Source organism: Bufo bufo, chromosome 1 (assembly GCF_905171765.1).
Source record: "Bufo bufo chromosome 1, aBufBuf1.1, whole genome shotgun sequence".
NCBI classification, from domain to species: domain Eukaryota; kingdom Metazoa; phylum Chordata; class Amphibia; order Anura; family Bufonidae; genus Bufo; species Bufo bufo.
The window spans coordinates 814,467,386-814,494,907 of NC_053389.1; the positions used below are offsets into that span (position 1 = coordinate 814,467,386).

Genomic DNA, 27,522 nt, shown 5'->3' on the forward strand with positions numbered 1-27,522 from the left:
GGAAAATAGATTTCACTTATATTTTTTCCATCTCTTGTCCTGACACACAGAAGGTATTGCACAGATGTCACAAGTCACTGCAGACACCCTCTATGGAAAAGTATGGAAAAAAATAATTGATGGCTATAATAAAATGCCTGCCACCACACACAATAGTCCTTCAAAGGACTTTTCGGCCTTTGAAACGTTTTTCAACTAAATAGATTGCAATCATACTCCCTACACTATCTGTCCCTTCCTAAGAGCAGCTCTCCCTGACTAATAATGAGCCAAACACTCGCCATCGGGTGCCATATAGCACCCGATCTCTTGTTGCGGCCAGCCAATCACTGTAATGCCAGTAACCAACAAGGCTACGGCATTACAGTGATGGCAGTACTTACCTGCATGTTTATTGGCTGCATAGCAGCCAAGAAACGTGCGGGGAGGAGACTAGAGCAGAGCGCTCGAGCACATGCGGTACTGGGCCGAGTACCACCATGTGCCGAGCATAGCGATGCTCGAGCCGAACAACCTAAAGCTCAGGAACCGTCCTACGAAGGTAGGCACCTTAAGTATCCAGGCAGAGCCAGCCATTGGCTGTAGACACATTTGGAAGTAAAGGTGCATGCCGCAGGCAACAAGCCAGGAGGCCAAGCAGCACATGCAGCCACCAGCGCCTGGAAGCGCTGCCGCCTAAAAGGAGATGAGAAAGTGCGGCAACAGGTGGGGATAAGCAGGGTAAGAGGTGTGGTATCAGTGCGAATAGGATCGAGCGTGAGCATGGACCCCTGGCATATGGTGGATTTTGCCAGGTGGGTGTCAGGAGTTTTTATCTGGCTAATAATGTAAAATTAGTTGGCACCGACTCATGAATGCCATGTGTGTTATACATTTTGCTGCAGTGGAAGCGCCTCCTATATGGGGGTCACAAGCAAACAGTCCAATATATGAGTGCAAGTTTTCTGATAATGCAACTCAAGTAAATGGGGCTGTTTTAGGAAGTCAACAGCCATATTTTTTTTTCGTTTCTTTGATCCTGTTCCTCTCTATTTTAGGCTTGCAAGAGGCTACGATGGGGGCTGCATTCAAAGATGGATCTTTAAGTGCTTGGTCTGCCTTTGTGGGGGAGGGCTATTGTCGCAAGCCAGGTGCCTTACAGTCTGCCTTGGATGTGAAACCAGATCCAGGTTTTTTTGAGGTGGAAGAGAAAATGGCTGTTCTTTTTTGTTTTGGTCTAATGTCTTTTGGTCTTCCTCTATCTTCTGCATCTTAGGAAATGGACAAAAGAAATCAATCAACAATCACAGAATTTCTCCTCTTGGGATTTGGAAGCCTCCACAACCTCAAGATTTTAGTTTTTACTTTCTGTTTGATAGTCCACATCATGGCTTTGACAGCAAATGCCCTGGTAATTGTCCTGGTTGGGGTCACCAAGAGCCTCCACTCCCCCATGTACTTCTTCCTTAGCCAGTTGGCTTGTCGGAGATCCTGTTCACCAGTAACATTGTGCCCAACATGTTATGGCTGATACTGAAGGGAGGAGGGAAAGTATCGGTCTTTGGATGCTTATTTTAACTGTACCTATTAGCTACTCCAACAGTTGCCCAGTGCTTGTTGTTGGCAGCCATGGCCTTTGATCGGCTTGTTGCCATATGTAGACCATTACACTATGCCACAATTATGACCTTCACACATCAGCTTCAGGTAATCACCTCCTGTTGGTTGGTGGGGTTCACCTTGGCCTTCTTAATATACATTTCATTGAGCAAGCTAACATTTTGTGGCTTCAACACCATCAACCACTTCTACTGTGACATTGCTCCCCTTCTACAATTGTCCTGCTCCAGTACTATTTCTGTAGAACTAGTCACCGCTCTGATAGCATTTACCATTGTTTGGTCACCATTTATGTTTATCATAGTCACCTACATTTCCATCATTCAGACCATCCTCAATATTCCCTCCAGCACTGGAAGACAAAGCCTTCTCCACCTGCAGCTCCCACCTGATCATTGTGTGCATGTACTACGGGACACTGTCATCCATTTATAGCTTTCCACCAAGAGATAATTCCATAAATCTGAACAAAGGGCCATCTGTTCTATACACACTGGTGACTCCATTTTTTAACCCTCTAATCTACAGCTTGAGAAACCAGGACATTAGAGGCGCCATTTTTAAATATATTCAATATTTAAAGGCTGTGGAAAGCAAAGGACACGTAGAGACAAGAGTCCATAGTCCCGCTCTTACTGTAGAGAACCCTTTCCCATATTGTTGTCTGAAGTACCTTCCTCCACACGTAATGAACATTCCACCTTTAAGGCCTCATGCACACAACCGTTGTTTTTTGCATCCTTTTTTTGGGGAGGATCCGTTTTTTTCCACTGATCCCTTGTAATAAATGCCTATCCCTGTCCGCAAATGTGAAAAAAGTAGGACATGCACAAATGGATGAACTATCAGCATTTTTTTGCCAACCCATTGAAATGAATGGGTCCCCATCCTAGCTGCAAAAAAAACGGAACGGAGGCTGAGAAAAACATGAGGGCTAAGGCATATTTTTTCACAGGCTGAACAAGCTTAATATTTTCAGGCTCTTCAATAGGGCTCTGGTGGCCTCTGACTTGCCTAAATTTGTGCAATATGTGAGATGTGACACTAGAGACAATATCCTGGATCTCCTATTTGCCAATGTAAAGGATGCATATGTAGCAAAAGCATTGCCCCCAATAGGGAAATTGGACCACAACCAATGCGCAGACCAGCAATCCTAAAGCAGCCGGTTAGGGTTAAGCATGTCAGGCAGTGGTCTGCAGAATGGGTGAAAGAGTTGAAATGCTGTTTCAATACGATGGATTAGGAGGTGCTGTATGGATCGGGTGACAGGGGCATTAATGGAGCTGTTGAACAGGTGACGGACTACATAAACTTCTGTACTGAAACCATTGTGAGGGTCAAAAGTCCTGGGTTACAAAATAAATGAAAAGTGCTATGAATAGGAAGAAAGAAGCCTTTAGAAAAGATAAGGCACAAAGATAAGGCACGGGACATAAGAAGGCACTAAAGAAGACCCAGCTGGAGCTGAAGGTTAAGGAAGGGAGGGAGGCCTATAGAGAATGGAGGACAAGCTGGCAAGCAATGACATGAAGACACTGAGCGGTTATGAAGAAAATTACTGGCATCAACATGAAGCCAGAATTTGGGTTGGAGAGAAGGGTATAGTGAATGAGCTGAATGACTACTTTAACAAGTTCAGTTTTGGGAGCGCTCCAGTGTGAGCTGGTCTGAGGCAGGTGAGGGCTATGGAGAAGGAGGAAGTGGAGGGTACCCATAGGAATATAACAATGGTGGTGAATAGAGAGCTGGTGATGGATGTACTAAGGAAGGTGGGGGTAGGTAAGGCGGCAAGCACTGACGGAATTGTATCGGGAGTACTATAGCGATCAGTTGTGTGATGTGATAACCTACTTGGTCTATAGTATCTAGTTAAATATGACTGTACCAACCATGCGGAAGACAACATACATCATTCCTATCCCGAAAGTAGCCCTTCCTGATAGTCCCAATGAATACTGTCTAGTAGCACTCATATCACAGAACAAGAACGTGTTGAAAGGGCTAATGTTGGGGAAGATGGTAGCCAACATTGACCCTGGTAATGACCCCCTCACTTTTTTTTTTACTTCTCTAGCACTTTCCAGCCTGAGCTACTTAAACGGAAACTAGTGAATCTAGGTTTCTCATATCAACTAAGGACATGGATTGTAAACTATCTGACCTGTAGACCGCAACATGTACCTTGGGGAAAGACTAAGCGGATTTCCAATAGTGAGCTCTGCCATCTACAGAGGTACTCAGTACTTTGTGATAATGGGCTGCATCAAGGAGGGTGAGAGACTAAATACAGAAGGGTGGTTGACGTGTTTGTGGAACACAAACATATCAAAACCCCAAGAGATATGGGTTAACATTTGTCAAGTCAATGGCACTGAAACACCACCAAGGAGTGGGCTTAAGTAGGGCTTAGAATACCATCCATGAAGCAGGGCCGGCGCTTCCATAGAGGCAAGGGGGGCAATTGCCCCCGGGCCCCCGAGTCCTTAGGGGCCCCCCGCGCCGGCCTGCAACTAACTTTAGGCAGGACAGTCACACGGAGATGAGCGCTTCCATTGTGGAAGCGCTCATCTCCAGTCATCTGTATTGCCGTCGTCAGGACAGCGATACAGATGGCTGTGCGGCAGGGGAGGGAGAGGTGTGTCCCTTTCCCTTCCTCTGATAGGCTGCAGGCACTAGACCGGCAGCCTATCAGAGGCCGGCAGGCGGTGCGATGACGTCATCGCGCCGCCTGAGCCCTGAGTCGTACACAGCGCAGGACACAGGCCGGAAAAGGCCTGCATCGCATCGCTGCCAAGGAGGTAAGTATGTGTTTTTTTTTTTTTTCTGTACAATACTGGTGGCTACTGGCAAATGATAGGGGGGGCCCTATGGCTAGTGGCACATGATAGGGGGGGCCCTATGGCTAGTGGCACATGATAGGGGGGGCCCTATGGCTAGTGGCACATGATAGGGGGGGCCCTATGGCTAGTGGCACATGATTGGGGGGGCCCTATGGCTAGTGGCACATGATAGGGGGGGCCCTATGGCTAGTGGCACATGATAGGGGGGGCCCTATGGCTAGTGGCACATGATAGGGGGGGCCCTATGGCTAGTGGCACATGATAGGGGGCCCTATGGCTAGTGGCACATGATAGGGGGGGCCCTATGGCTAGTGGCACATGATAGGGGGGGCCCTATGGCTAGTGGCACATGATAGGGGGGGCCCTATTGCTAGTGGCACATGATAGGGGGGGCCCTATGGCTAGTGGCACATGATAGGGGGGGGGCCCTATGGCTAGTGGCACATGATAGGGGGGGCCCTATGGCTAGTGGCACATGATAGGGGGGGGCCCTATGGCTAGTGGCACATGATAGGGGGCCCTATGGCTAGTGGCACATGATAGGGGGGCCCTATGGCTAGTGGCACATGATAGGGGGGCCCTATGGCTAGTGGCACATGATAGGGGGGGCCCTATGGCTAGTGGCACATGATAGGGGGGGGCCATATGGCTACTGGCACATGATAGGGGGGGCCCTATGGCTACTGGCACATGATAGGGGGGCTGCCTATGGCTACTGGCACATGATAGGGGGGGCCGCCTATGGCTACTGGCACATGATAGGGGGGGCCGCCTATGGCTACTGGCACATGTTGATGGGGGGCTCAGGCTACTGGCACATGATTGGGGGGCATCTATGAGGGCACATTTTACTGGCACATTATTGGGGGACATCTATGGGGGCACTTCTTACTGGCACATTATTGGTGGCACTATAGGGGCATCTACTGAGGCCACAAAGAACGGTTATTTTATATGGGGGCTCTGTATAGGGGCATTTTATACTGGGACACATTGTGGTGGGTACTATGGGGAAGGGGGGAGAGGAGTACTATGGGGTCATCTACGGGGGCACTAAGAAGGGGTATTTTATGCTTACAAATTATGAGGGACACTGAGGGCATCTACTGGCGCACTATATATTGGGCATTTTATACTGGTACATTATGGGGGCACTAGGGGGGAGAGGAGCACTATGGGGGCATTTACTGGGGTCACTATATAGGGGTATTTTATACTGGCACATTATGGGGGCACTATGGGGACATTAGCTCAACTGGGGACATTACAAGGGGGTATTTTTTGCACTGTCACATCTAAGGAGAATTATTTCTACTGGGGGGCATTATGGTGGGCTTTATTACTCCCCATGGTATGACCCCCTAGTAGCAGCACCAGCCTCTCCCTGCTCTGTTATCCCTCTGCCCCTTCTCCAAATCCTTATTATGAAATCTTTCTCATTAGGATAAAACGCAACATCAGCTCCGCCGAGCCCCCGGCCAAAGTGTGGAAGTGGCGTCCGAGATCCCCAAGGGCCAAGCCAAGTAACTGTAAGTTTTCATATGAATTATGTTTATATTATACACATATAGCCTACACCGTGCCCCACAATATACAGTATACCGCTACACTGTGCCCCAAAATATACAGTTTCGTCTGTAAAAGTCATCAAGTGTCATGGGGGGGGGGGGCCCCTTATTGTTTTTCGCCCCGGGGCCCCATTTCACCTAGAACCGGCCCTGCCATGAAGTAGGAGGTTTGATCATTACATAACTTACATGTATAGACAAGTATTTATGCGATTAAGGGAGGGAAAAAGATCATAAACACCCAAAAGAAGGATTCACTATAGGATCAGGGTAACCCCTGCCCAAACTGATTATTAAATCTCAAACATATCCCAGTTCAATGGGGGAGGTAAATTGTTCCATTGTGCACCAACTTCTTCATCTTGGCTTTTCCTTATACATAGTCTGGTCCCTTGATGAACCAACTATGTGTTGAGGAAATGCGTTCGGACACCCAGGAAAACAAGCAGGGGCACTGGAGGAGCAGGTGAGGGTATAGCCACCGAGAGGTGGGGTCGCCCCTTTCGGACGGGTGCTCATCCCGTAGCCAGGAGTAGTGCGGGGACACTGAAGGGGCAGGAGTGGGGTTCGTGGCTAGGAGACGTCATCAACTCTGCACCCCCCAATCAAGAGTATCAACCGTATCACGTGAGCGATTTCAATTGCTAGAAGTAAGATGGACCATGTATGCCCAAGTGCAGTAGCCCCACCTGTGTCTAATTGATTACCTCCGATAGTGCCTATTATCGTGCTTTGTTATATTTGCTTCAGTTATTTTTTGGGGGTCTATGTGAATCTCTAGTTTATTAAAAGTTATGTTTTAATTTAGGGTTTTTGTAGAATTTTTGGTGATTAGACAGGAGATTGAAACCGGTTGGAGACTTCTAAATACCCTGGTCTGCAGGTGGATAACAAACTGAACTGGAAACCACATGCAGAGGGTTTCTACAATAAGGGACTAAGCAGGATATACCTCCTAAGGAGACTGAGGTCCTTCATTGTGTGTAGTAGGATGCCTAAAATATTCTACCAGGTGAGCGTAATATTCTTTGCAATGGTGACATTGGGGGCCTGCATGAGAACCTGCGACGAGAATAGGCTGAAGAAGCTAATCAGAAAAGCGGAGAGTGCCGTGTACCATCGCCTTGAGAACTATGGCGGTGTTGTGGAGGAAAGAATATTGAAGGAGCTGGGTATGATAGCTGGTAATACAAGCCACCCACTTCACAAACTCGTTATGGGCCAACGCAGCTCCTTTAGCAATAGACTTATCATTGTTAGGGGATACGGCCACCACTTTGATCTTGAAGTGGTGGCCGCGCTTGTGCAGTGAGATTGAGTTCTTAGCTTACTGCAATGGCTGAAAAACGCAAAAACACACAATCATGGATGGCAACTGCAGTCCGGGCCACCACCCTACAACATATCGTGTTTCAATAGAACATCTCCACGGCATGCGGAGAAGTCCTGGAGCTGGTCTATACAGCTATGATAACCCAGCATTAGGATCGCGCACGCACAGGCAAGTGGCGCAGTGAGGTCATTACAGTGCCGCTTGCCTGTGCTTTCAATTAAATGGATCGAATCTGTCCATTGAGTTTCCAGGAAGTGCTGAGCTTCAGAGCAGCTGTGGAGGTGAACAAGGGAGATGGGATAACCCCTTTAAGCATCTGTTGACAGTCTTTACAGTGGGCAGTTGGCTTCATCAGTGGAATCTCGAGGAAGGGTGACTGAAAGGAGGAGAATAACCAAGAATCTGTAAGGAGAGCTTCTACAATGGGCGATGGTCAAAGTAATGATGGGTCTGGAGATTCAAGCTCTATGGGAAAGTATGAGATCTCGCTTATGGAGATCAAAAAGAAGAGCCTTACAGGTGTACAGAAGTAAAAAATTCCACTATGAGGTTCAAGAACAAAGACAGGCAGTACCGGGATCCTGAGGAGGACTATAGTAGACCACAAAAGTCATACAGCCACGCACCAAAAGGCTTGTCAGCACACCCATCTTCTGAACCACTCAGTGCTCTTGGAGATCCTACTCCAAGATCCTACTATTATTTACAAAACCACCCGCAAGATCAGGGCACTCCAATCCTGAAATACTCTGTACTGCTGATCATGAAGACATCTTAGCGGAGTTCCAAGTGACAAAGTAGAAGATAAAATACAAAGAGTGTTTATTGGTAGTGCAGGATCCAGTTATTACATTGATAATTAGTGTTAACCCTATAATACCACAGTTCTCTCTCTGCAGCATGGAAGACACTGTACCATAGAAGAATGCATAGTCAGGCTCTCATTATAGTGTGCTACCACAGAGGAAGCTGAGGTGTCAGTTCACTGTCATACAACATTGGGGAGGTTTAACATGAGATGGATGTCCTCTCTGAGTGAATCCCAAGTCTTAAGACACAGACATGTCCCGAGAACGACTGATGTGTAGTGTCCACCATGTACGCCAGAGATCAGGAGGAAGAGAAAAGGTGTCTGGAAGGAGGTAGTACTGAGGGTATTAGAGGGGATCCGTGTGGGCAGTAAGTGGTGATCTGTTCTGGTACTGTACAGATATAAAGTAGGGATCTGTACAGGACAGAGCTGTGATCTATTGGGGAGTACAACACAGTACATATAACAGATCTGCGGTCCTTTGGGAAAACAGCACACAGAGCAGGGGTCATTTGGGTATACTAGGCATAGAGGTGTCATCTCTTGAGGATACTGTGCACAGAAGAGTGATTTAGGGATACTCTGAACAATAAGCAGGGATCTACTGGGGATATTGTATACACAGTACATTGTGTACAAAGCAAGGTGATTGGTTGGCATATACTGTAGAGGAGCAATCTTTTTGGATACCTTATACACAGAAGAGAGATCTCTTTTGAGATACTATGTAAACAGAGTAGTGATCTACAGTATTTGGGATACTGTGTATGCTGAGCAGTGAGCTCTTAGGGATATGGTGTATACAGATCATTAATCTCTTGGGGATATGGTGTATACAGAGCAGTGATCTCTTGGGGGTATGGTGTACACAGAGCAGTAATCTCTTGGGGGTATGGTGTACACAGAGCAGTGATCTATTAGGGATATGGTGTACACAGAGCAGTGATCTCTTGGGGGGTATGGTGTACACAGAGCAGTGATCTCTTGGGGGGTATGGTGTACACAGAGCAGTAATCTCTTGGGGGTATGGTGTACACAGAGCAGTGATCTCTTGGGGATATGGTGTACACAGAGCAGTGATCTCTTGGGGGTATGGTGTATACAGAGCAGTGATCTCTTGGGGGTATGGTGTACACAGAGCAGTGATCTCTTGGGGGTATGGTGTATACAGAGCAGTGATCTCTTGGGGATATGGTGTATACAGAGCAGTGATCTCTTGGGGATATGGTGTATACAGAGCAGTAATCTCTTGGGGGTATGGTGTATACAGAGCAGTGATCTCTTGGGGGGTATGGTGTATACAGAGCAGTGATCTCTTGGGGATATGGTGTATACAGAGCAGTGATCTCTTGAGGATATGCTGTATACAGAGCAGTGATCTCTTGGGGATATGCTGTATACAGAGCAGTGATCTCTTGGGGATATGCTGTATACAGAGCAGTGATCTCTTGGGGATATGGTGTATACAGAGCAGTGATCTCTTAGGGATATGGTATATACAGAGCAGTGATCTCTTGGGGATATGGTATATACAGAGCAGTGATCTCTTGGGGATATGGTGTACACAGAGCAGTGATCTCTTGGGGGGTATGGTGTACACAGAGCAGTGATCTCTTGGGGGGTATGGTGTATACAGAGCAGTAATCTCTTGGGGGTATGGTGTATACAGAGCAGTGATCTCTTGGGGGTATGGTGTATACAGATCAGTGATCTCTTGGGGGGTATGGTGTATACAGAGCAGTGATCTCTTGGGGATATGGTGTATACAGAGCAGTGATCTCTTGGGGATATGTTGTATACAGAGCAGTGATCTCTTGGGGATATGCTGTATACAGAGCAGTGATCTCTTGGGGATATGGTGTATACAGAGCAGTGATCTCTTGGGGATATTGTGTATACAGAGCAGTGATCTCTTGGGGATATAGTGTACACAGAGCAGTGATCTCTTGGGGGGTATGGTGTACACAGAGCAGTGATCTCTTGGGGGGTATGGTGTACACAGAGCAGTGATCTCTTGGGGATATGGTGTACACAGAGCAGTGATCTCTTGGGGATATGGTGTATACAGAGCAGTGATCTCTTGGGGATATGGTGTATACAGATCAGTAATCTCTTGGGGATATGTTGTATACAGAGCAGTGATCTCTTGGGGATATGGTGTATACAGAGCAGTGATCTCTTGGGGATATGGTGTATACAGAGCAGTGATCTCTTAGGGATATGGTGTACACAGAGCAGTGATCTCTTGGGGGGTATGGTGTACACAGAGCAGTGATCTCTTGGGGGGTATGGTGTACACAGAGCAGTGATCTCTTGGGGGGTATGGTGTACACAGAGCAGTAATCTCTTGGGGGTATAGTGTATACAGAGCAGTAATCTCTTGGGGGTATGGTGTATACAGAGCAGTAATCTCTTGGGGGTATGGTGTATACAGAGCAGTAATCTCTTGGGGATATGGTGTATACAGAGCAGTGATCTCTTGGGGGTATGGTGTATACAGAGCAGTGATCTCTTGGGGATATGGTGTATACAGAGCAGTGATCTATTAGGCATACAGAGTATGCAGAGCAGTGACACAATCTGGTAACTGTGTAAACAGAGGGGTGATCCGTTTTCGATCCTGTGTATGTGCACAGTGGTGATCTGGTTGGGGTTGTTGCACAGACATTGGGGTTTTCTTGCGAGAACTCAGAAGGGATCATGGTCGCACACTGACTGATAGTTCTGTAGATCGATTAGATCTTCTGTAATATTGTCCGAGATGTGAAAAATGATGCAGATCCTCTCTCTGGTTAGGTCACGTCCAGACTTCGGTAGGGATCACCCCTTCTTTGCTATTGAGAGGAGGCAGAAGATACTCTTCAGCCAGAAAGTACAAAGGGAACTCCACCAGATGTCCCCTCACCCTCGCCAAGATCTCCTGGGAGAGGATGGGATCAGTATTTGCCAGATGGGGTACGCAGGTGTAAGTCTGGCGTACTCGATGACTTGGCACACCGTTAGTCGGAAGACATCGAAACACCTTGTAGAGGGTAAGACAAGAAGAAGGAGACATTAAAAAAATATATCTAACAGTTTGTGTCATCTACAACAATCAACTGTAAATGCAGCTCTGGCTGTGACTGGAGTATGAGATCATGAGAAGGTAATGAGTAAGACAATATTAATACTGATACCTGATCATAAAGTGCGGTATTATTCAGTGCTATCTGATTCCAGACATTACTAAAGAACTCATCGGATATTGGATCGGAGACATCCAGACATGGCGGCTTCTGTGCACCCAGGAGAGTACTAAAAGATAGAAAGAGAGATGACGGAGTAGTAGTAGTATGAGGAGGAGGCAGGTATGGGATGTGTAGCAGTAGTAGTATAAGGTGGAGGCAGGTATGGGATGTGTAGTAGTAGTGTAGCAATAGTATATGGAGATGTAGTAGTAGTAGTGTAGCAGTAGTATAGGGAGATGTAGTAGTAGTGTAGCAGTAGTATAGGGAGATGTAGTAGAAGTGTAGCAGTAGTATAGGGAGATGTAGTAGTAGTGTAGCAGTAGTATATGGAGATGTAGTAGTAGTGTAGCAGTAGTATATGGAGATGTAGTAGTAGTAGTGTAGCAGTAGTATATGGAGATGTAGTAGTAGTAGTGTAGCAGTAGAATATGGAGATGTAGTAGTAGTAGTGTAGCAGTAGTATAGGGAGATGTAGTAGTAGTGTAGCAGTAGTATAGGGAGATGTAGTAGTAGTGTAGCAGTAGTATAGGGAGATGTAGTAGTAGTGTAGTAGTGTAGCAGTAGTATAGGGAGATGTAGTAGTAGTGTAGCAGTAGTATAGGGAGATGTAGTAGTAGTGTAGCAGTAGTATATGGAGATGTAGTAGTAGTGTAGCAGTAGTATATGGAGATGTAGTAGTAGTGTAGCAGTAGTATATGGAGATGTAGTAGTAGTGTAGCAGTAGTATATGGAGATGTAGTAGTAGTGTAGCAGTAGTAGTATATGGAGATGTAGTAGTAGTATAGCAGTAGTAGTATATGGAGATGTAGTAGTAGTGTAGCAGTAGTAGTATATGGAGATGTAGTAGTAGTGTAGCAGTAGTAGTATATGGAGATGTAGTAGTAGTGTAGCAGTAGTAGTATATGGAAATGTAGTAGAAGTGTAGCAGTAGTATAGGGAGATGTAGTAGTAGTGTAGCAGTAGTATATGGAGATGTAGTAGTAGTAGTGTAGCAGTAGTATATGGAGATGTAGTAGTAGTAGTGTAGCAGTAGTATATGGAGATGTAGTAGTAGTAGTGTAGCAGTAGTATAGGGAGATGTAGTAGTAGTGTAGCAGTAGTATAGGGAGATGTAGTAGTAGTGTAGCAGTAGTATAGGGAGATGTAGTAGTAGTGTAGCAGTAGTATATGGAGATGTAGTAGTAGTGTAGCAGTAGTATATGGAGATGTAGTAGTAGTGTAGCAGTAGTAGTATATGGAGATGTAGTAGTAGTGTAGCAGTAGTAGTATCTGGAGATGTAGTAGTAGTGTAGCAGTAGTAGTATATGGAGATGTAGTAGTAGTGTAGCAGTAGTATATGGAGATGTAGTAGTAGTGTAGCAGTAGTATATGGAGATGTAGTAGTAGTGTAGCAGTAGTATATGGAGATGTAGTAGTAGTGTAGCAGTAGTATATGGAGATGTAGTAGTAGTGTAGCAGTAGTATATGGAGATGTAGTAGTAGTGTAGCAGTAGTATATGGAGATGCAAGGAGTAAATGAGGATGGGATACTGGAATTGCATTTGTATTGTCGGCAGGAGGACCATATATAAAATTATCTCTTACTTAAAACAGTCCATGCGCAGGCTGAGCGCATATTTTCCTGCCTGGTATGGCTCCCCATCCATAAAGGACTGCTGATATTCTGTATCTTCCACCATGACGGCCAGTTCACTGTCCCTCTTTCCCAGCATGCTCCTGTCATTGATATTAGCCGAGCCTACACAAAGAGGCAGAAATGGAGGCCATCATACACTGCAGTGTCCTGGACTGGAGATGGGTGGAGAGGCTTGTCTAGGTTGTACTGGTCACCAGTAACAACATTATTACGCTCTACCACAGAACCTACCTATGATGACTTTTCGGTCATCCACAATCAGCATTTTGCTGTGTATATAAACAAGTTCTGTGACCAGAGACCCATCCGGCATCTCCCCGTGTGTCCGCAGGCCACAAACTGACAGGTACTGGCGCCAGACGTCTCCCACTACAAGAAGAAACAGGTAAAGGCATAGTACTAGCGACAGGACACAAGACTAGATACAGTACTAGCTACAGGACACAAGACTAGATACAGTACTAGCTACAGGACACAAGACTAGATACAGGACTAGCTACAGGACACAAGACTAGATACAGGACTAGCTACAGGACACAAGACTAGATACGGTACTAGCGACAGGACACAAAAGACTAGATACAGTACTAGCTACAGGACACAAGACTAGATACGGTACTAGCTACAGGACACAAGACTAGATACGGTACTAGCGACAGGACACAAAAGACTAGATACAGTACTAGCAACAGGACACAAGACTAGATACAGGACTAGCTACAGGACACAAGACTAGATACAGGACTAGCTACAGGACACAAGACTAGATACGGTACTAGCGACAGGACACAAGACTAGATACAGTACTAGCTACAGGACACAAGACTAGATACGGTACTAGCTACAGGACACAAGACTAGATACGGTACTAGCGACAGGACACAAAAGACTAGATACAGTACTAGCAACAGGACACAAGACTAGATACAGGACTAGCTACAGGACACAAGACTAGATACAGGACTAGCTACAGGACACAAGACTAGATACAGGACTAGCTACAGGACACAAGACTAGATACAGTACTAGTTATAGGACACAAGACTAGATACAGTACTAGTTATAGGACACAAGACTAGATACAGTACTAGTTATAGGACACAAGACTAGATACAGTACTAGTTATAGGACACAAGACTAGATACAGTACTAGTTATAGGACACAAGACTAGATACAGTACTAGTTATAGGACACCAGACTAGATACAGTACTAGCTACAGGACACAAGACTAGATACAGTACTAGCTACCAACCCCAGAAGTACTCCAGAGGATAACATGCGCTGATAACATAGGCACATGTACCATGCAAGCAAGATACAGTGTTGGTATGGTGCCAATGGAGAGTGCCCATAGACCTTATAGGCCATTCAATAGAATTAAGCATATAATGGTGGCTCTAAACAACCTATTGGAGGGCGCAAGCACTGGGCCCATCTGCCTCCGGACAAAAGGTTATGGGGCAGGGTAAGCCACCACCACCACCACAGCTCACACTTACTTTCTTCCTTCAAACGATAAATTATAGAATTATCTCCGCGGCAAATAGAACTGCAAAAGAGGAAAACAGAGTCAAAAGAACAAGAAATAGTTGTCAGTGGTCCAGCCACAATTCAAAGGTTCCATGTGGCAAACTAGTGGGTTTTATCACATTTTATTAGTCCAAAGTCGCAAATGAATGTAAGAAATATCCGCTATTGCTGTATATTATTGAAGATAACCCCAATAAAGCAGAGTGCACATAGCGGTGCGATCTACACTCATGTCACAACGGGCATGTATATAAGAAATAAACAAAATTATAAAAAATATATAATAATCTGTCCAAAATTGTGCAAAAATATACCTGAAATAAGTGATGTAGTATAGTCCCCCTCCAGTCTAGCGGTATGATATTGCACACTCATCATGTCGCAGGGTACAGAATGTACTGCTTGTATTGATTTTTTCGGTCTTGATTTTTTTCTTTATTTATTTGGGGATTTGTCTAATTTTTTATATCCCCAATATCATCCTGTCAATCTTTGTGCATTTTTGTATTGGGAAGTGTGATCCATCATTGATCTGCTGTTACCACACACCAGGTCGCAGCAAGGTTTCCTCCCATTCATCACTTATTTCAGGTATATTTTTTCAAAATTTTGGACAGATTATTATTATTATATATTATTTTGTTTATTTCTTATATACAGGGAGTGCAGAATTATTAGGCAAATGAGTATTTTGACCACATCATCCTCTTTATGCATGTTGTCTTACTCCAAGCTGTATAGGCTCGAAAGCCTACTACCAATTAGGCATATTAGGTGATGTGCATCTCTGTAATGAGAAGGGGTGTGGTCTAATGACATCAACACCCTATATCAGGTGTGCATAATTATTAGGCAACTTCCTTTCCTTTGGCAAAATGGGTCAAAAGAAGGACTTGACAGGCTCAGAAAAGTCAAAAATAGTGAGATATCTTGCAGAGGGATGCAGCACTCTTAAAATTGCAAAGCTTCTGAAGCGTGATCATCGAACAATCAAGCGTTTCATTCAAAATAGTCAACAGGGTCGCAAGAAGCGTGTGGAAAAACCAAGGCGCAAAATAACTGCCCTTGAACTGAGAAAAGTCAAGCGTGCAGCTGCCAAGATGCCACTTGCCACCAGTTTGGCCATATTTCAGAGCTGCAACATCACTGGAGTGCCCAAAAGCACAAGGTGTGCAATACTCAGAGACATGGCCAAGGTAAGAAAGGCTGAAAGACGACCACCACTGAACAAGACACACAAGCTGAAACGTCAAGACTGGGCCAAGAAATATCTCAAGACTGATTTTTCTAAGGTTTTATGGACTGATGAAATGAGAGTGAGTCTTGATGGGCCCGTGGCTGGATTGGTAAAGGGCAGAGAGCTCCAGTCCGACTCAGACGCCAGCAAGGTGGAGGTGGAGTACTGGTTTGGGCTGGTATCATCAAAGATGAGCTTGTGGGGCCTTTTCGGGTTGAGGATGGAGTCAAGCTCAACTCCCAGTCCTACTGCCAGTTTCTGGAAGACACCTTCTTCAAGCAGTGGTACAGGAAGAAGTCTGCATCCTTCAAGAAAAACATGATTTTCATGCAGGACAATGCTCCATCACACGCGTCCAAGTACTCCACAGCGTGGCTGGCAAGAAAGGGTATAAAAGAAGAAAATCTAATGACATGGCCTCCTTGTTCACCTAATCTGAACCCCATTGAGAACCTGTGGTCCATCATCAAATGTGAGATTTACAAGGAGGGAAAACAGTACACCTCTCTGAACAGTGTCTGGGAGGCTGTGGTTGCTGCTGCACGCAATGTTGATGGTGAACAGATCAAAACACTGACAGAATCCATGGATGGCAGGCTTTTGAGTGTCCTTGCAAAGAAAGGTGGCTATATTGGTCACTGATTTGTTTTTGAATGTCAGAAATGTATATTTGTGAATGTTGAGATGTTATATTGGTTTCACTGGTAAAAATAAATAATTGAAATGGGTATATATTTGTTTTTTGTTAAGTTGCCTAATAATTATGCACAGTAATAGTCACCTGCACACAAAGATATCCCCCTAAAATAGCTAAAACTAAAAACAAACTAAAAACTACTTCCAAAAATATTCAGCTTTGATATTAATGAGTTTTTTGGGTTCATTGAGAACATGGTTGTTGTTCAATAATAAAATTAATCCTCAGAAATACAACTTGCCTAATAATTCTGCACTCCCTGTACAGTACAGACCAAAAGTTTGGACACACCTTCTCATTCAATGAGTTTTCTTTATTTTCATGACTATGAAAATTGTAGATTCACACTGAAGGCATCAAAACTATGAATTAACACATGTGGAATTATATACATAACAAACAAGTGTGAAACAGAAAATATGTCATATTCTAGGTTCTTCAAAGTAGCCACCTTTTGCTTTGATTACTGCTTTGCACACTCTTGATGAGCTTCAAGAGGTAGTCCCCTGAAATGGTCTTCCAACAGTCTTGAAGGAGTTCCCAGAGATGCTTAGCACTTGTTGGCCCTTTTGCCTTCACTCTGTGGTCCAGCTCACCCCAAACCATCTCGATTGGGTTCAGGTCTGGTGACTGTGGAGGCCAGGTCATCTGGTGCAGCACCCCATCACTCTCCTTCATGGTCAAATAGCCCTTACTTTCAAAGTTTTCCCAATTTTTCGGCTGACTGACTGACCTTAATTTCTTAAAGTAATGATGGCCACTCGTTTTTCTTTACTTAGAATTTGTATTATGGCAAGAAAAAAGCAGCTAACAGTCTATTCAGTAGGACTATCAGCTGTGTATCCACCTGACTTCTCCTCCACGCAACTGATGGTCCCAACCCCATTTATAAAGGCAAGAAATCCCACTTATTAAACCTGACAGGGCACACCTGTGAAGTGAAAACCATTTCAGGGGACTACCTCTTGAAGCTCATCAAGAGAATGCCAAGAGTGTGCAAAGCAGTAATCAAAGCAAAAGGTGGCTACTTTGAAGAACCTAGAATATGACATATTTTCTGTTGTTTCACACTTGTTTGTTATGTATATAATTCCACATGTGTTAATTCATAGTTTTGATGCGTTCAGTGTGAATCTACAATTTTCATAGTCCTGAAAATAAAGAAAACTCTTTGAATGAGAAGGTGTGTCCAAACTTTTGGTCTGTACTGTACATGCCCGTTGTGATATCAGTGTAGATCGCACTCTGCATTATTGGGGTTATCTTCAATAATATACAGCAATGTCCGATATTTCTTACATTTATTTGCGACTTTGGACTAATAAAACGTGATATTTTTATATTTTGGCTCGCTCTGTTTATTTTTTATTATTTTTTGTGTGGTTTATGACCCTCTAGACTTTGGTCAGATAAATGGGACTGACTGAGGACCGACCAGCAGGACCTCGCAGACTAAGGTCCGACCATAGACGAACATGAGAATTAAGGAGATTCTGGAATAAACCAATAAGAATTGTGGAGTAAACTTTAGGATTAAAGTACAGTAACATCAGAGGAGGTTCATGGTCAATGTTAGATTGGGGAATATTCTAGAGTCATGTCCGACCAATGAGAGTTCAGGGCCCATGGCAGGCCAATAGTCATCTTAGATTTAAGTAAAACCAATGGGTGTCAGACTAAACAGTCCTTAAACCAGTGAGAATCCTAGAAGAACCACCGATCAGTGTACAAGGTTAGTATTAGACCAGAGGACAGTCGTAGGCTAATGGTGGACAAGCATATGTAGACTATCCCCAAGAGACCACAATTTCAGGATGTGCCACAAAGAGAAGCCAGTGGCCAATTAAATTAACAATAATCATACCCTACCGCATCTCTTTATATCCAGATAATGTTTTATTTTTTTATAGAGCATACTAAAACAACACTTCCAAGACTCATCCAAATAGGTAACTCTTTTGGTAAGGTCTCCGGTTTAGATATTAACTGGTCAAAAACCACTCTTATGCCAGTGGATATCTTTATACTCTCTGCTGAGCATACTTTGAGTATGCTGAAGGTTTCAGATTCTTTTCAATATTTAGGTATGACTGTCTCCCAAGATTGAGGATTATCTTCAGATGAATTTGATTCCATTATTAACTAAGCTGAGGTCCAAAATTGGGATATGGCTCCGACTTCCTTTGTCTAGAGCTGATAGAGTTTCCATGGTTAGGATAATGATTTTGCCCCAATTCATTTATATTCTTAGGAATTCACCTATTTGGATAGAAGATACGTTTTTTAAGCTTATCGAGAGAATTATTAATGATTTGTTGTGGGGACGAAAGCGGGTGAGGCTTAGACTGGAATATTTATATAAGCCGGTGTAAAACAGGGAGGACTGAAGCTTCCCTATTTCATGGCCTATTTTACAGCTGGCCAATTATGGCTTTATCGTGAATGGGAGAAAAGTGTACTGTGTAGCATCTTGGTGAGGAGATCCCCATATAATAACTTACTTATATTGTTGGAATCTGGGCAATTGACTTATGTGCAACAGGATTATATAGAGAAGCTAAAAATGTATTATCTAGGGCTTGGGATACTATTAGAAGATGGCAGGGAATATAAGGATCTCTTCAGTATACTCCCCTTTGGCGTAATCTTCAATTTCAGGCCATGGATAAATTAACTGGGACCAGTTTTGGCAAAATAATAATAATAATATTTTTTGGTGAAGAACTGAGAGATACTTCCGTTATCGGTGTTCGTACAAAGGGAGAATATGGATGGTTTGTCTTAGTCTTCATGCGGCCTAATCTGGAATATGCAGTTCAGTTCTGGGCACCAGTCCATAGAAAGGACGCTCTGCAGCTGGAACAAGTACAGAGAAGAGCGACTAAACTGATAAGGGTCATGGAGGGTCTTCGTTATGAGGAAAGATTAAAAGAATTGAATTTATTTAGTCTTGAGAAGAGACGTCTAAGGGGGGACATGATTAACCTATACAAGTATATAAATGGGCCATACAAAAAATACAGCGAAAAACTGTTCCATGAAAAATGTGCTCAAAAGACAAGGGGGCACTGCCTCCGACTGGAGAAGAAAAAGTTCAGTCTCCAGAAGCATCAAAGCTTCTTTACTGTGAATCTGTGGAATAGACTTCCTCAGGACATGGTCACAGCTGGAACAGTGGACAGTTTCAAAAAGGGTTTAGACAAATTCTTAAAAGTAAAAACATTAATGCTTATAAAAACGTGTAGAAATCTGAGTCTCACTTCCTTCTGGGATTCGCGTCCCCACCTATCCCTTGGTTAAACTTGATGGACGTTTGTCTTTTTTCAACCGTATTAACTATGTAACTATGTAAGATATTTTCAGTTATATTCGCCACTCACTAGTGTGAAGAACAAATCACTTTTGGAGATTGATACTTCTACTTTTTTTAATGATTTGATAGGGAACTTAGATCAGAAGTTAAAAATTATATATTTTTATAAATTATTACTTAGGGTACTATTCACCAAGATGCAATCACCAGGACAAGGGGCTTGGGAAGCGGATTACCCAAGGATCTAAATAGAGGGATGGGGAAATATATTTGCCAATTTGAGTTCTACATCTCACAATTTTGATCACGTATTGGTAGAATTTAATATTTTACATAGATTATACATGTTTCGCCTAGAGATGAGAGAATTTGCATAAAACTTCCTTCTAATACTGTACGGAGCAGGAGCTCAGTACAGTATTAGAATGTATTGAATCTAAAGAGCCAAAGTTATTACTTCAGAAATTAATTTATACTGTAAAAAATAATTTCCCGAACTCTGGTTCGGTTCCAAGGTACCACTTGGAACTGAACTAGAGTTCGGGAAATGTTTTTTTACAGTACAAATTAATTTCTGAAGTTATTATGCAAAGTCTCGCGAGACTTCGCAAAGTAATTAATTTGGCTCATCAGAGCAAATACATTCTAATACTGTACGAAGCTCCTGCTCCGTACAGTATTAGAACAAAGTTTTATGTGAATCGACTTCAGATGTTTCATCCAAAGTCGATTTGCTCATCTCTAGTTACGCCCTTATGGCTTGATAAATTAGGGTTAAGAGACAGTTCTAAGTGTCCACGGTGTGATTTTCTTGGGGTTGATCATTCATATATGCTCTGGTCCTGTCCAGAACTAAAACAGTATTGGACTGCAATCAAAAATTTTGTTGCTAAGGAGTTAAGATTCCTGATTCCTTTCGCGGTTGAGTGTTGGATATTGAGTGATCTCTCCAAGGTAAATATAAAAAGATTCTCCTGAACATAATACTGTTCCTGCTGAGACTCTTGATCTCCCGAGTTTGGTTTTCATGAAATATTCGAAATTTGAACAATTGGATAAATCTGGTCAATAGGGTTAAAAGTTGTGAGTATTTCTTGTATAAGCAAATAAATAGTCAGGAGAAATCGACCAAGATATGGGAGGCTTGGAGGTTTTGACCTCCTCCCTCAATTCTCCATGGCATTCATCGTTCTTCTCCTAATTTATTTAATTCATTTGATTTTTATTTTCTTTATCCTTGAGATGCATCACAAGGGTAGGGAGGGTTGGGACCTGGGTGGTTAAAATAATAATGATTTTATGTTGTATTATTGTATGAAAAAGACTGTTTGTACATTTTTTTGGCACTTTAATATAAAAAAAAAAATATAAAAAATCATACCACCAGTGCCTGAGGGCATGACCTGGTGGAGCATTACAGGAATGAGTTCAGAGACCTTGTTCTAGACAAAAAATGTAAGATCATCAGTTTCATATGGTTGGACTTTTCCAATTGGAGAAAGATTAAGGAGTATCCATGAGAAACAATTGCTGAACCATCCAACATCCCAACCCAATGCCAGATTACAAGAATGTTATAGAACTAAGAAAGATATGTCAACCATAACAAAAAAAACTCTCCCCATCTCCAACACTTCTGGAACAACTGCTGACCTGACTGCGGTGTTACCTGTATGTAAAGTGCAGGATGGCCTGGATGGAGTTTCCACCTCCCAACTCAATATTGCCCTCAAAGCCAGGTAACAGAGGGATCACAATGAAGACCCGGAATTTTCTGCCTTCCCTGTAATGACAGGCGAGTTAGTAGTGGGGACAATGAGAGGCACAGTTCTTGAATCTGCAGGGAGTAGAGAGGGTCTATGGCACAAAGAACAGGATGAGGGCCTCAAATTTGTTTAAAATTGTCATTTATTCAAAAGGTATCTGGAGGAACTGGACTGAAAATGTGGACCTTCAGGTCCCTCATCCCCCAGCTAAAACTAGTCACACTGACACAGACAAGGTTTGTGTCATTACCCTGTACCCCAAGTGTCAGTGTGTCAGCGCCCTGTACCCCAAGTGTGTCATTATCCTAGGTAAGTTTAGGGAAAAAATGGCAGTACTACCGGGGCGCTAAGATTTAACCACACTTTATTTTAGTATACAACTAGAAAAACAAAGTGATTGGGTCTTATTTTAGCTACGCGTTTCACCAACGCTCCATCGGCTTCTTCAGCCTGACCCAGAGGAATGGCACACACCAGAATTTACATAAAAAAACAGGAAATTACATCATTAGATTGCAAGTTCAGTCCACAAATAAGTTTAGTAGCATAAATAATTAATTTAAAAAAAATGAATAAAACATTGTGAAAATAATAATATATATATATATATATATATATATATATATATATATATATATATATAGCAATATACTATTTTGGTAAATTATAATTGAATACTAATAGTAAATTATTAAGTGAATAAAACAAAAAACAAAAAAACACAAACAGATAACTGACATAAAATCATTATTTATAATAGAAAGCTCAGTTAAAAAAAAAGCTCTGCTAAAATCGTTATTTATTCCTCTATAGTGAATATTTATTCCTCTATAGTAAGTACTTGTGGTAGGAAGCCTGAATACTGTTTATTTAGTATGTTCTATGACTTCATTGAGACCTTCAGGTACCAGCATCTGCAGGTGAAATATCCAGTAGGGTTCTTTATTTACTAATTGTTGGAATCTATTTTTAGTGTTTGGAGGAATCCAGTCGATGATGGTCAGTTTTAGGACAGATATATCGCGATTGTGCTGTGTATCGAAATGTCTAGAAATGCTATTGAGTTGTTTTCAGTTACTTATATTGCTTCTATGTTTTTTTTTATCTGGTTCTCATACACAGAGTTGTTTCGTCCTACATATTGTAGGGACGCTCCAAAAAGGAGATCTTTGTATGACTTACCAGTAAAATCTCTTTCTCGCTCTTCATTGGGGGACCTCTTGGAGGCGTTGACACTAGTAAAAGCTGTTAGCTCTTCCCCTGGCAGCTATACCCCCTCCAGTCTGGAGAGAGAGCTTCAGTTTGTGAGAAGGAGTAGGAGAAGCAAGAAAACCAACGAAAAAAACGTGTAACAGCAACAATGCCAAGAACCGAACCAGGTTCTAACCAATTAACTGGGTGGGTGCTGTGTCCCCCAATGAAGAGCGAGAAAGAGATTTTACTGGTAAGTTATACAAAAATCTCCTTTTCTCGCCCATATTCATTGGGGGACACAGGAACCATGGGACGTTCAAGAGCAGTCCACAAAGAGGGAAAAACCACAGACCCATGGAAGCAAGTGCCCCTGCTGGTAGCTAAGAAACTGCCGCCTGCAAGACCTTGCGGGCTAAGCAGCGGCCTCAGATGCATAAGAATGCACCTGGGAATTTTTTTTTGAATGTGTGTAAGGAAGACCGGAAGCAACCTCTGGATGACAAAAAAGGGGGGTTCCGTACGCCGGAAGGGACTGGTGGCTGCCAATAATGACGAGGCTCCCTGCCTTAGGGAGTGAAGGAGAGGGGCAGTGAAGGAAGGACAATTTCTACATTGAAGTGGAAGACAGAGACCACCTACGGGAGAAAAAAGGAATGGGCCAGAGAACCGCCTTATCCTTGTGAAGACCCAGGAAGGGTTCTCTGCAAGAGAGCACCCCCAACTCGAAACACCAATCTGATTGATGAGAGCCACAAGAAAAAAAAACTAACTTCTAGGACAGGAGCCGGAGAGAAATGTCTCCCCAAGGGCTCAAAGGGATAAGACTGGAACTCTGAGAGAACTATATTCAGATCCCAAGGCGGTAAGGGACGGTACGGAGGAACCGTATGTGCCACTCCCTGAAAAAAGGTTTCCATGGGCACCAGGGGAGGCCCCGCCGTCAACCAAGACCCTAAATGCCGATGTAAGACCGGACCCTAAAGGAAGGTAGTCTCTGAGTGGCAGTGACAAGAGACATCTCCTAGAAGGAGAACGAGATCAGCGTACAACGCGCGACGGGGCCAATCCGGAGCGACTAGCATTAGTCGGAATGCCCTCCATCTGATCCTCCGTAGAACCCTGGGTAGGAGAGAAGAAACACGTAAGGAGGGAGAAACTCCCGCCAAGGAGATGTCAGGGCATCCATGTCGTATGTTTCCGGAACTCCTGCTCGGGAGAGAAGGTGGGGAGCTTTCGTATAGATACCGTTAGCACACCCAGACCAATGGAAGGAGTACCTATAGAAGGAGGGATGTGGAGGGCGCCACAGCCCACCAGTCGGGACCGGAGCGTGCCTGGAATGGAAGGCCACTAAAAGAATACCCCATGCAGGTGCAGATGAGGGAAGGTAGTAACATAGGAACTACCAAGGCATGCGGGATGTCTATGAATCATGATCCAGAGGAGGAAAGGGACAGGAGAAGAATAGGTCAGGTCCAAGCCCATTTCCCGCAGAGACTGGCGCTATACAGAAGTAGCCAAGGATTTCAGTTGTAGAAAAGTCCATCACCTGAAGAAAAAAACTAAACAGACAGACCTTTAAGTATGTAGTTGTATGCAATACCGCTCCCACAGTAATAGCCAGTGCTCGCCCCGTCAGCGCAAAGAAACTGAGAGGGAGGCCTGAGACTATCCGTAGAAGCCACGTACCATACTGCCCCAGTTTAAGTAGAACAACCTTAAGAACTCTACCTGGAACTGCGCCGAACAGGAGCAACTGCCAAGCTGGCGCCAGGGTAGGGCCCCTACCTGAGGGGATGTCCCATTGCAGCGACCACGAACTCGAGCACTAGCGAAAGGCTGAACCTGTGGAGGGAAACACGCTGTAGCTGCTACCAGAGCGCCAGCATAACCACTTTCCCAGAGAAGGAGAAGTGGTGGATAGAGAATACAGTCAGTGAGCACTTGACTCGTTGGAACGCACTCACCATATATGTGCAATGGTGTACGCACTACTACTGATGCGGACAATATCATGACCGACTGGAACAATGAAGACCCATGGAGATGGGAGTCTCTAGGACACAAGTGATGCTAGTAAACCCACTGAGAAGATAGAGGAGTTATAATCATGGCCAAAACCAGTACCAAAAAGAACAGAATGAGAATAGCCACCGTATCCACTGGTGGCACTCATATAGCACTAAAGTAAGAGTACCGACTGTTGAATTGCCGTATCTAAAGATATTCAGTTATTCCCCCGCTAGTGGATCACTTGCGAAAGGGAGTAAGGCAGGCAGGCAGGAAGCACAGTGATGTGTAACACTCCGGCTATGGGAGGATAGTGCGACAGTCGGACCGTATCCAATGGTGGTGCAATTACCCCACCTATGGAAGGTGGAATGCGTACGGAGTACTTAAGCCAGTGGTAGGTAAAAGACCCCACCTATAAAGGAGGGTTAATGCTCACGGCGAGAACTAGTGCATATGGCGAGTCCTGTACCCTGTGGGAGTGCAATTAGCATCTAAGTAAGGGGGTAATGCATACAGCACACCTTGTAACCAGTGATAATGTCATCCTGGCACCTGTGGAAGGAGCTATTGAATACGGCAGGTACTAAACCCAGTGGAGATGCAATTCCGTCACCTACAGAAGGGGGAATGTATACGTCCGGCACTGAAATCAGTGTCATTGTACTTAGTCCACCTATGACAGGGGACATTGTATAAGGTCAGTATTGTAACCCAAAGTAGTGTAATTACTCCGCCTAAGGAAGGGGGTAATGCCTACGACAAGTGCTGCTGGTCACCGTAGACGCAAGGCAATCTTAGGAGATTGCTTCGGATTCATTTCAGGGACTGAACCAGTGATTCTCTGTGAGAGGGTGCGCCTGAGCGTGACCCGGGGAGGAAGGGAGGGGGTGCGGAGATGTTTGAGGATAAGATGACCTGATGTGGTCTGCTAGCGCGCAGGTCTGCCCCTCAGAATCTCACCCCTGGCAGATGCGGACTGCGTAGGAGGGGGCTTAGCAACCAAACCACCCAGGGGGTGGAATGGGAACAGAGGTCCTGTATAAAATCGCGCCGGCTGAGAATCATCAACCAACGACCCGGGAGGGTGGATTGGGTACAGGGGTTCTGTATAAAATTGCGCCAGCAGAGAACTATCAACCAAACGACCCCAGAGGGTGGATTGGGAAGTTCCAGTTGCCTCCCACTGGAATTGCGAAGGTGGCGAATCATCAACCAAACGACCCAGGAGGGTGGATTGGGAATCCAGAGGTTCTCCACTGTATGGCGCAGGTGGAGAATCATCAACCAAATGGCCCTGGAAAACGGATTGGGAATCCTGCGGAGATCCTTCCTGAATTGCGCAGGTGGAGAATTAGCAACCAAACGACCCAGAGGGTGGGTTTGGAATGCTTCAGCTGTCCTCCACGTGATGTACGAAGGTGGAGAATTATCAACCAAATGACCCCGGAGGGTGGATTCGGAATTCCAGAGGTTCTCCGCTATATTGAGTAGTGTTGAGCGCGAATATTCGAATTTCGAATTTTTTTCTCGAATATCGCAATTTCGAGATTTTGCGAATATTTAGAATATAGTTCCAAATATTCGCGAAATCGAATTAATTTAATCGTACGATTTTTTTTTTCCTGTATAAGGCAACGTTCCTATGACTATGGCTAGGCTAATAATCTTAGGATTAAATTAATCGTACGATTTTTTATTTTATTTTTTTCCTGTATAAAGCAAAGTTCCTATGACTATGGCTAGGCTAATATGTGTATTTTATGAAATTTCTTAATATTGCTCTAACTTCGTCTTTTAGAATATTCGTAATATTCTAAAAGACGGAGTTAGAGCAATAATACGAATATTCTAAAAGACGAAGTTAGAGCAATATTAAGAAATTTCGTAAAATACATATATTAGCCTAGCAATAGTCATAGGAACGTTGCCTTATACAGGAAAAAAATAAAAATAAAATCGTATGATTAAATTAATCGTACGATTATTTTATTTTATTTTTTTCCTGTATAAGGCAAAGTTCCTATGACTATGGCTAGGCTAATATGTGTATTTTACGAAATTTCTTAATATTGCTCTAACTTCGTCTTTTAGAATATTCGTAATATTCTAAAAGACGGAGTTAGAGCAATATTACGAATATTCTAAAAGACGAAGTTAGAGCAATATTAAGAAATTTCGTAAAAAGCACATATTAGCCTAGCCATAGTCATAGGAACGTTGCCTTATACAGAAATAAAATAAAAATATTATAATCGTACGATTAAAAAAAATCGTACGATTAATTTAATCGCATATTATTCGCGAAAAATAAAATAATTTTGAATATTCGATTTCGACAAAAATAATACGAATATTCATTCGAATATTCGCGAAATATCGCGAAATCGAATATGGCACCTCCCGCTCATCACTAATATTGAGCAGGTGGAGAATTATCAAAGAAAACAGCCCCGGAGGACGGAGTGGGATCCTGCAGTGGTCCGTCACTGGACTGCGCAGGTGGAGAATAATCAACCAAAAACGGCCCCGGAGGGCAGATTGGGATCCTGCAGTGGTCCGTCACTGGACTGCGCAGGTGGAGAATCATCAACCAAAATGGCCCCGGAGGACGGATTGGGATCCTGCAGTGGTCCGTCACTGGACTGCGCAGGTGGAGAATCATCAACCAAAAACAGCCCCGGAGGACGGAGTGGGATCCTGCAGTGGTCCGTCACTGGATTGCGCAGGTGGAGAAACATTAACCAAAACGGCCC

The 27,522-nt window shown here is 43.8% G+C and overlaps 2 protein-coding genes across 3 annotated transcripts in view; both read right to left on the reverse strand.

The window, feature by feature from the left end:
* Positions 1-8,148: 8,148 nt before the first annotated feature.
* LOC120989057 lies at positions 8,149-10,856 on the reverse strand. Its single transcript, XM_040416918.1, has 3 exons — positions 10,821-10,856; positions 9,440-10,363; positions 8,149-8,869 (listed from the first exon to the last, which is right to left on the reverse strand). Exons 1-3 carry the CDS (start codon positions 10,854-10,856, stop codon positions 8,846-8,848), a joined length of 984 nt encoding a protein of 327 aa, XP_040272852.1. The 3' UTR covers positions 8,149-8,845.
* The window catches only part of PLD2 (phospholipase D2), a 115,959-nt gene continuing 97,390 nt past the window's right edge, over positions 8,954-27,522 (reverse strand). For both annotated transcript variants that reach the window (XM_040415268.1, XM_040415267.1), the window contains exons 20-25: positions 21,466-21,579; positions 14,519-14,568; positions 13,249-13,386; positions 12,966-13,119; positions 11,331-11,448; positions 8,954-11,176 (exon numbers count right to left, since the gene is read on the reverse strand). In XM_040415268.1, the coding sequence (XP_040271202.1) occupies positions 10,952-11,176; positions 11,331-11,448; positions 12,966-13,119; positions 13,249-13,386; positions 14,519-14,568; positions 21,466-21,579 (799 nt within the window). In that variant the 3' untranslated portion in view covers positions 8,954-10,951. The remainder of the gene's footprint in view (positions 11,177-11,330; positions 11,449-12,965; positions 13,120-13,248; positions 13,387-14,518; positions 14,569-21,465; positions 21,580-27,522) is intronic.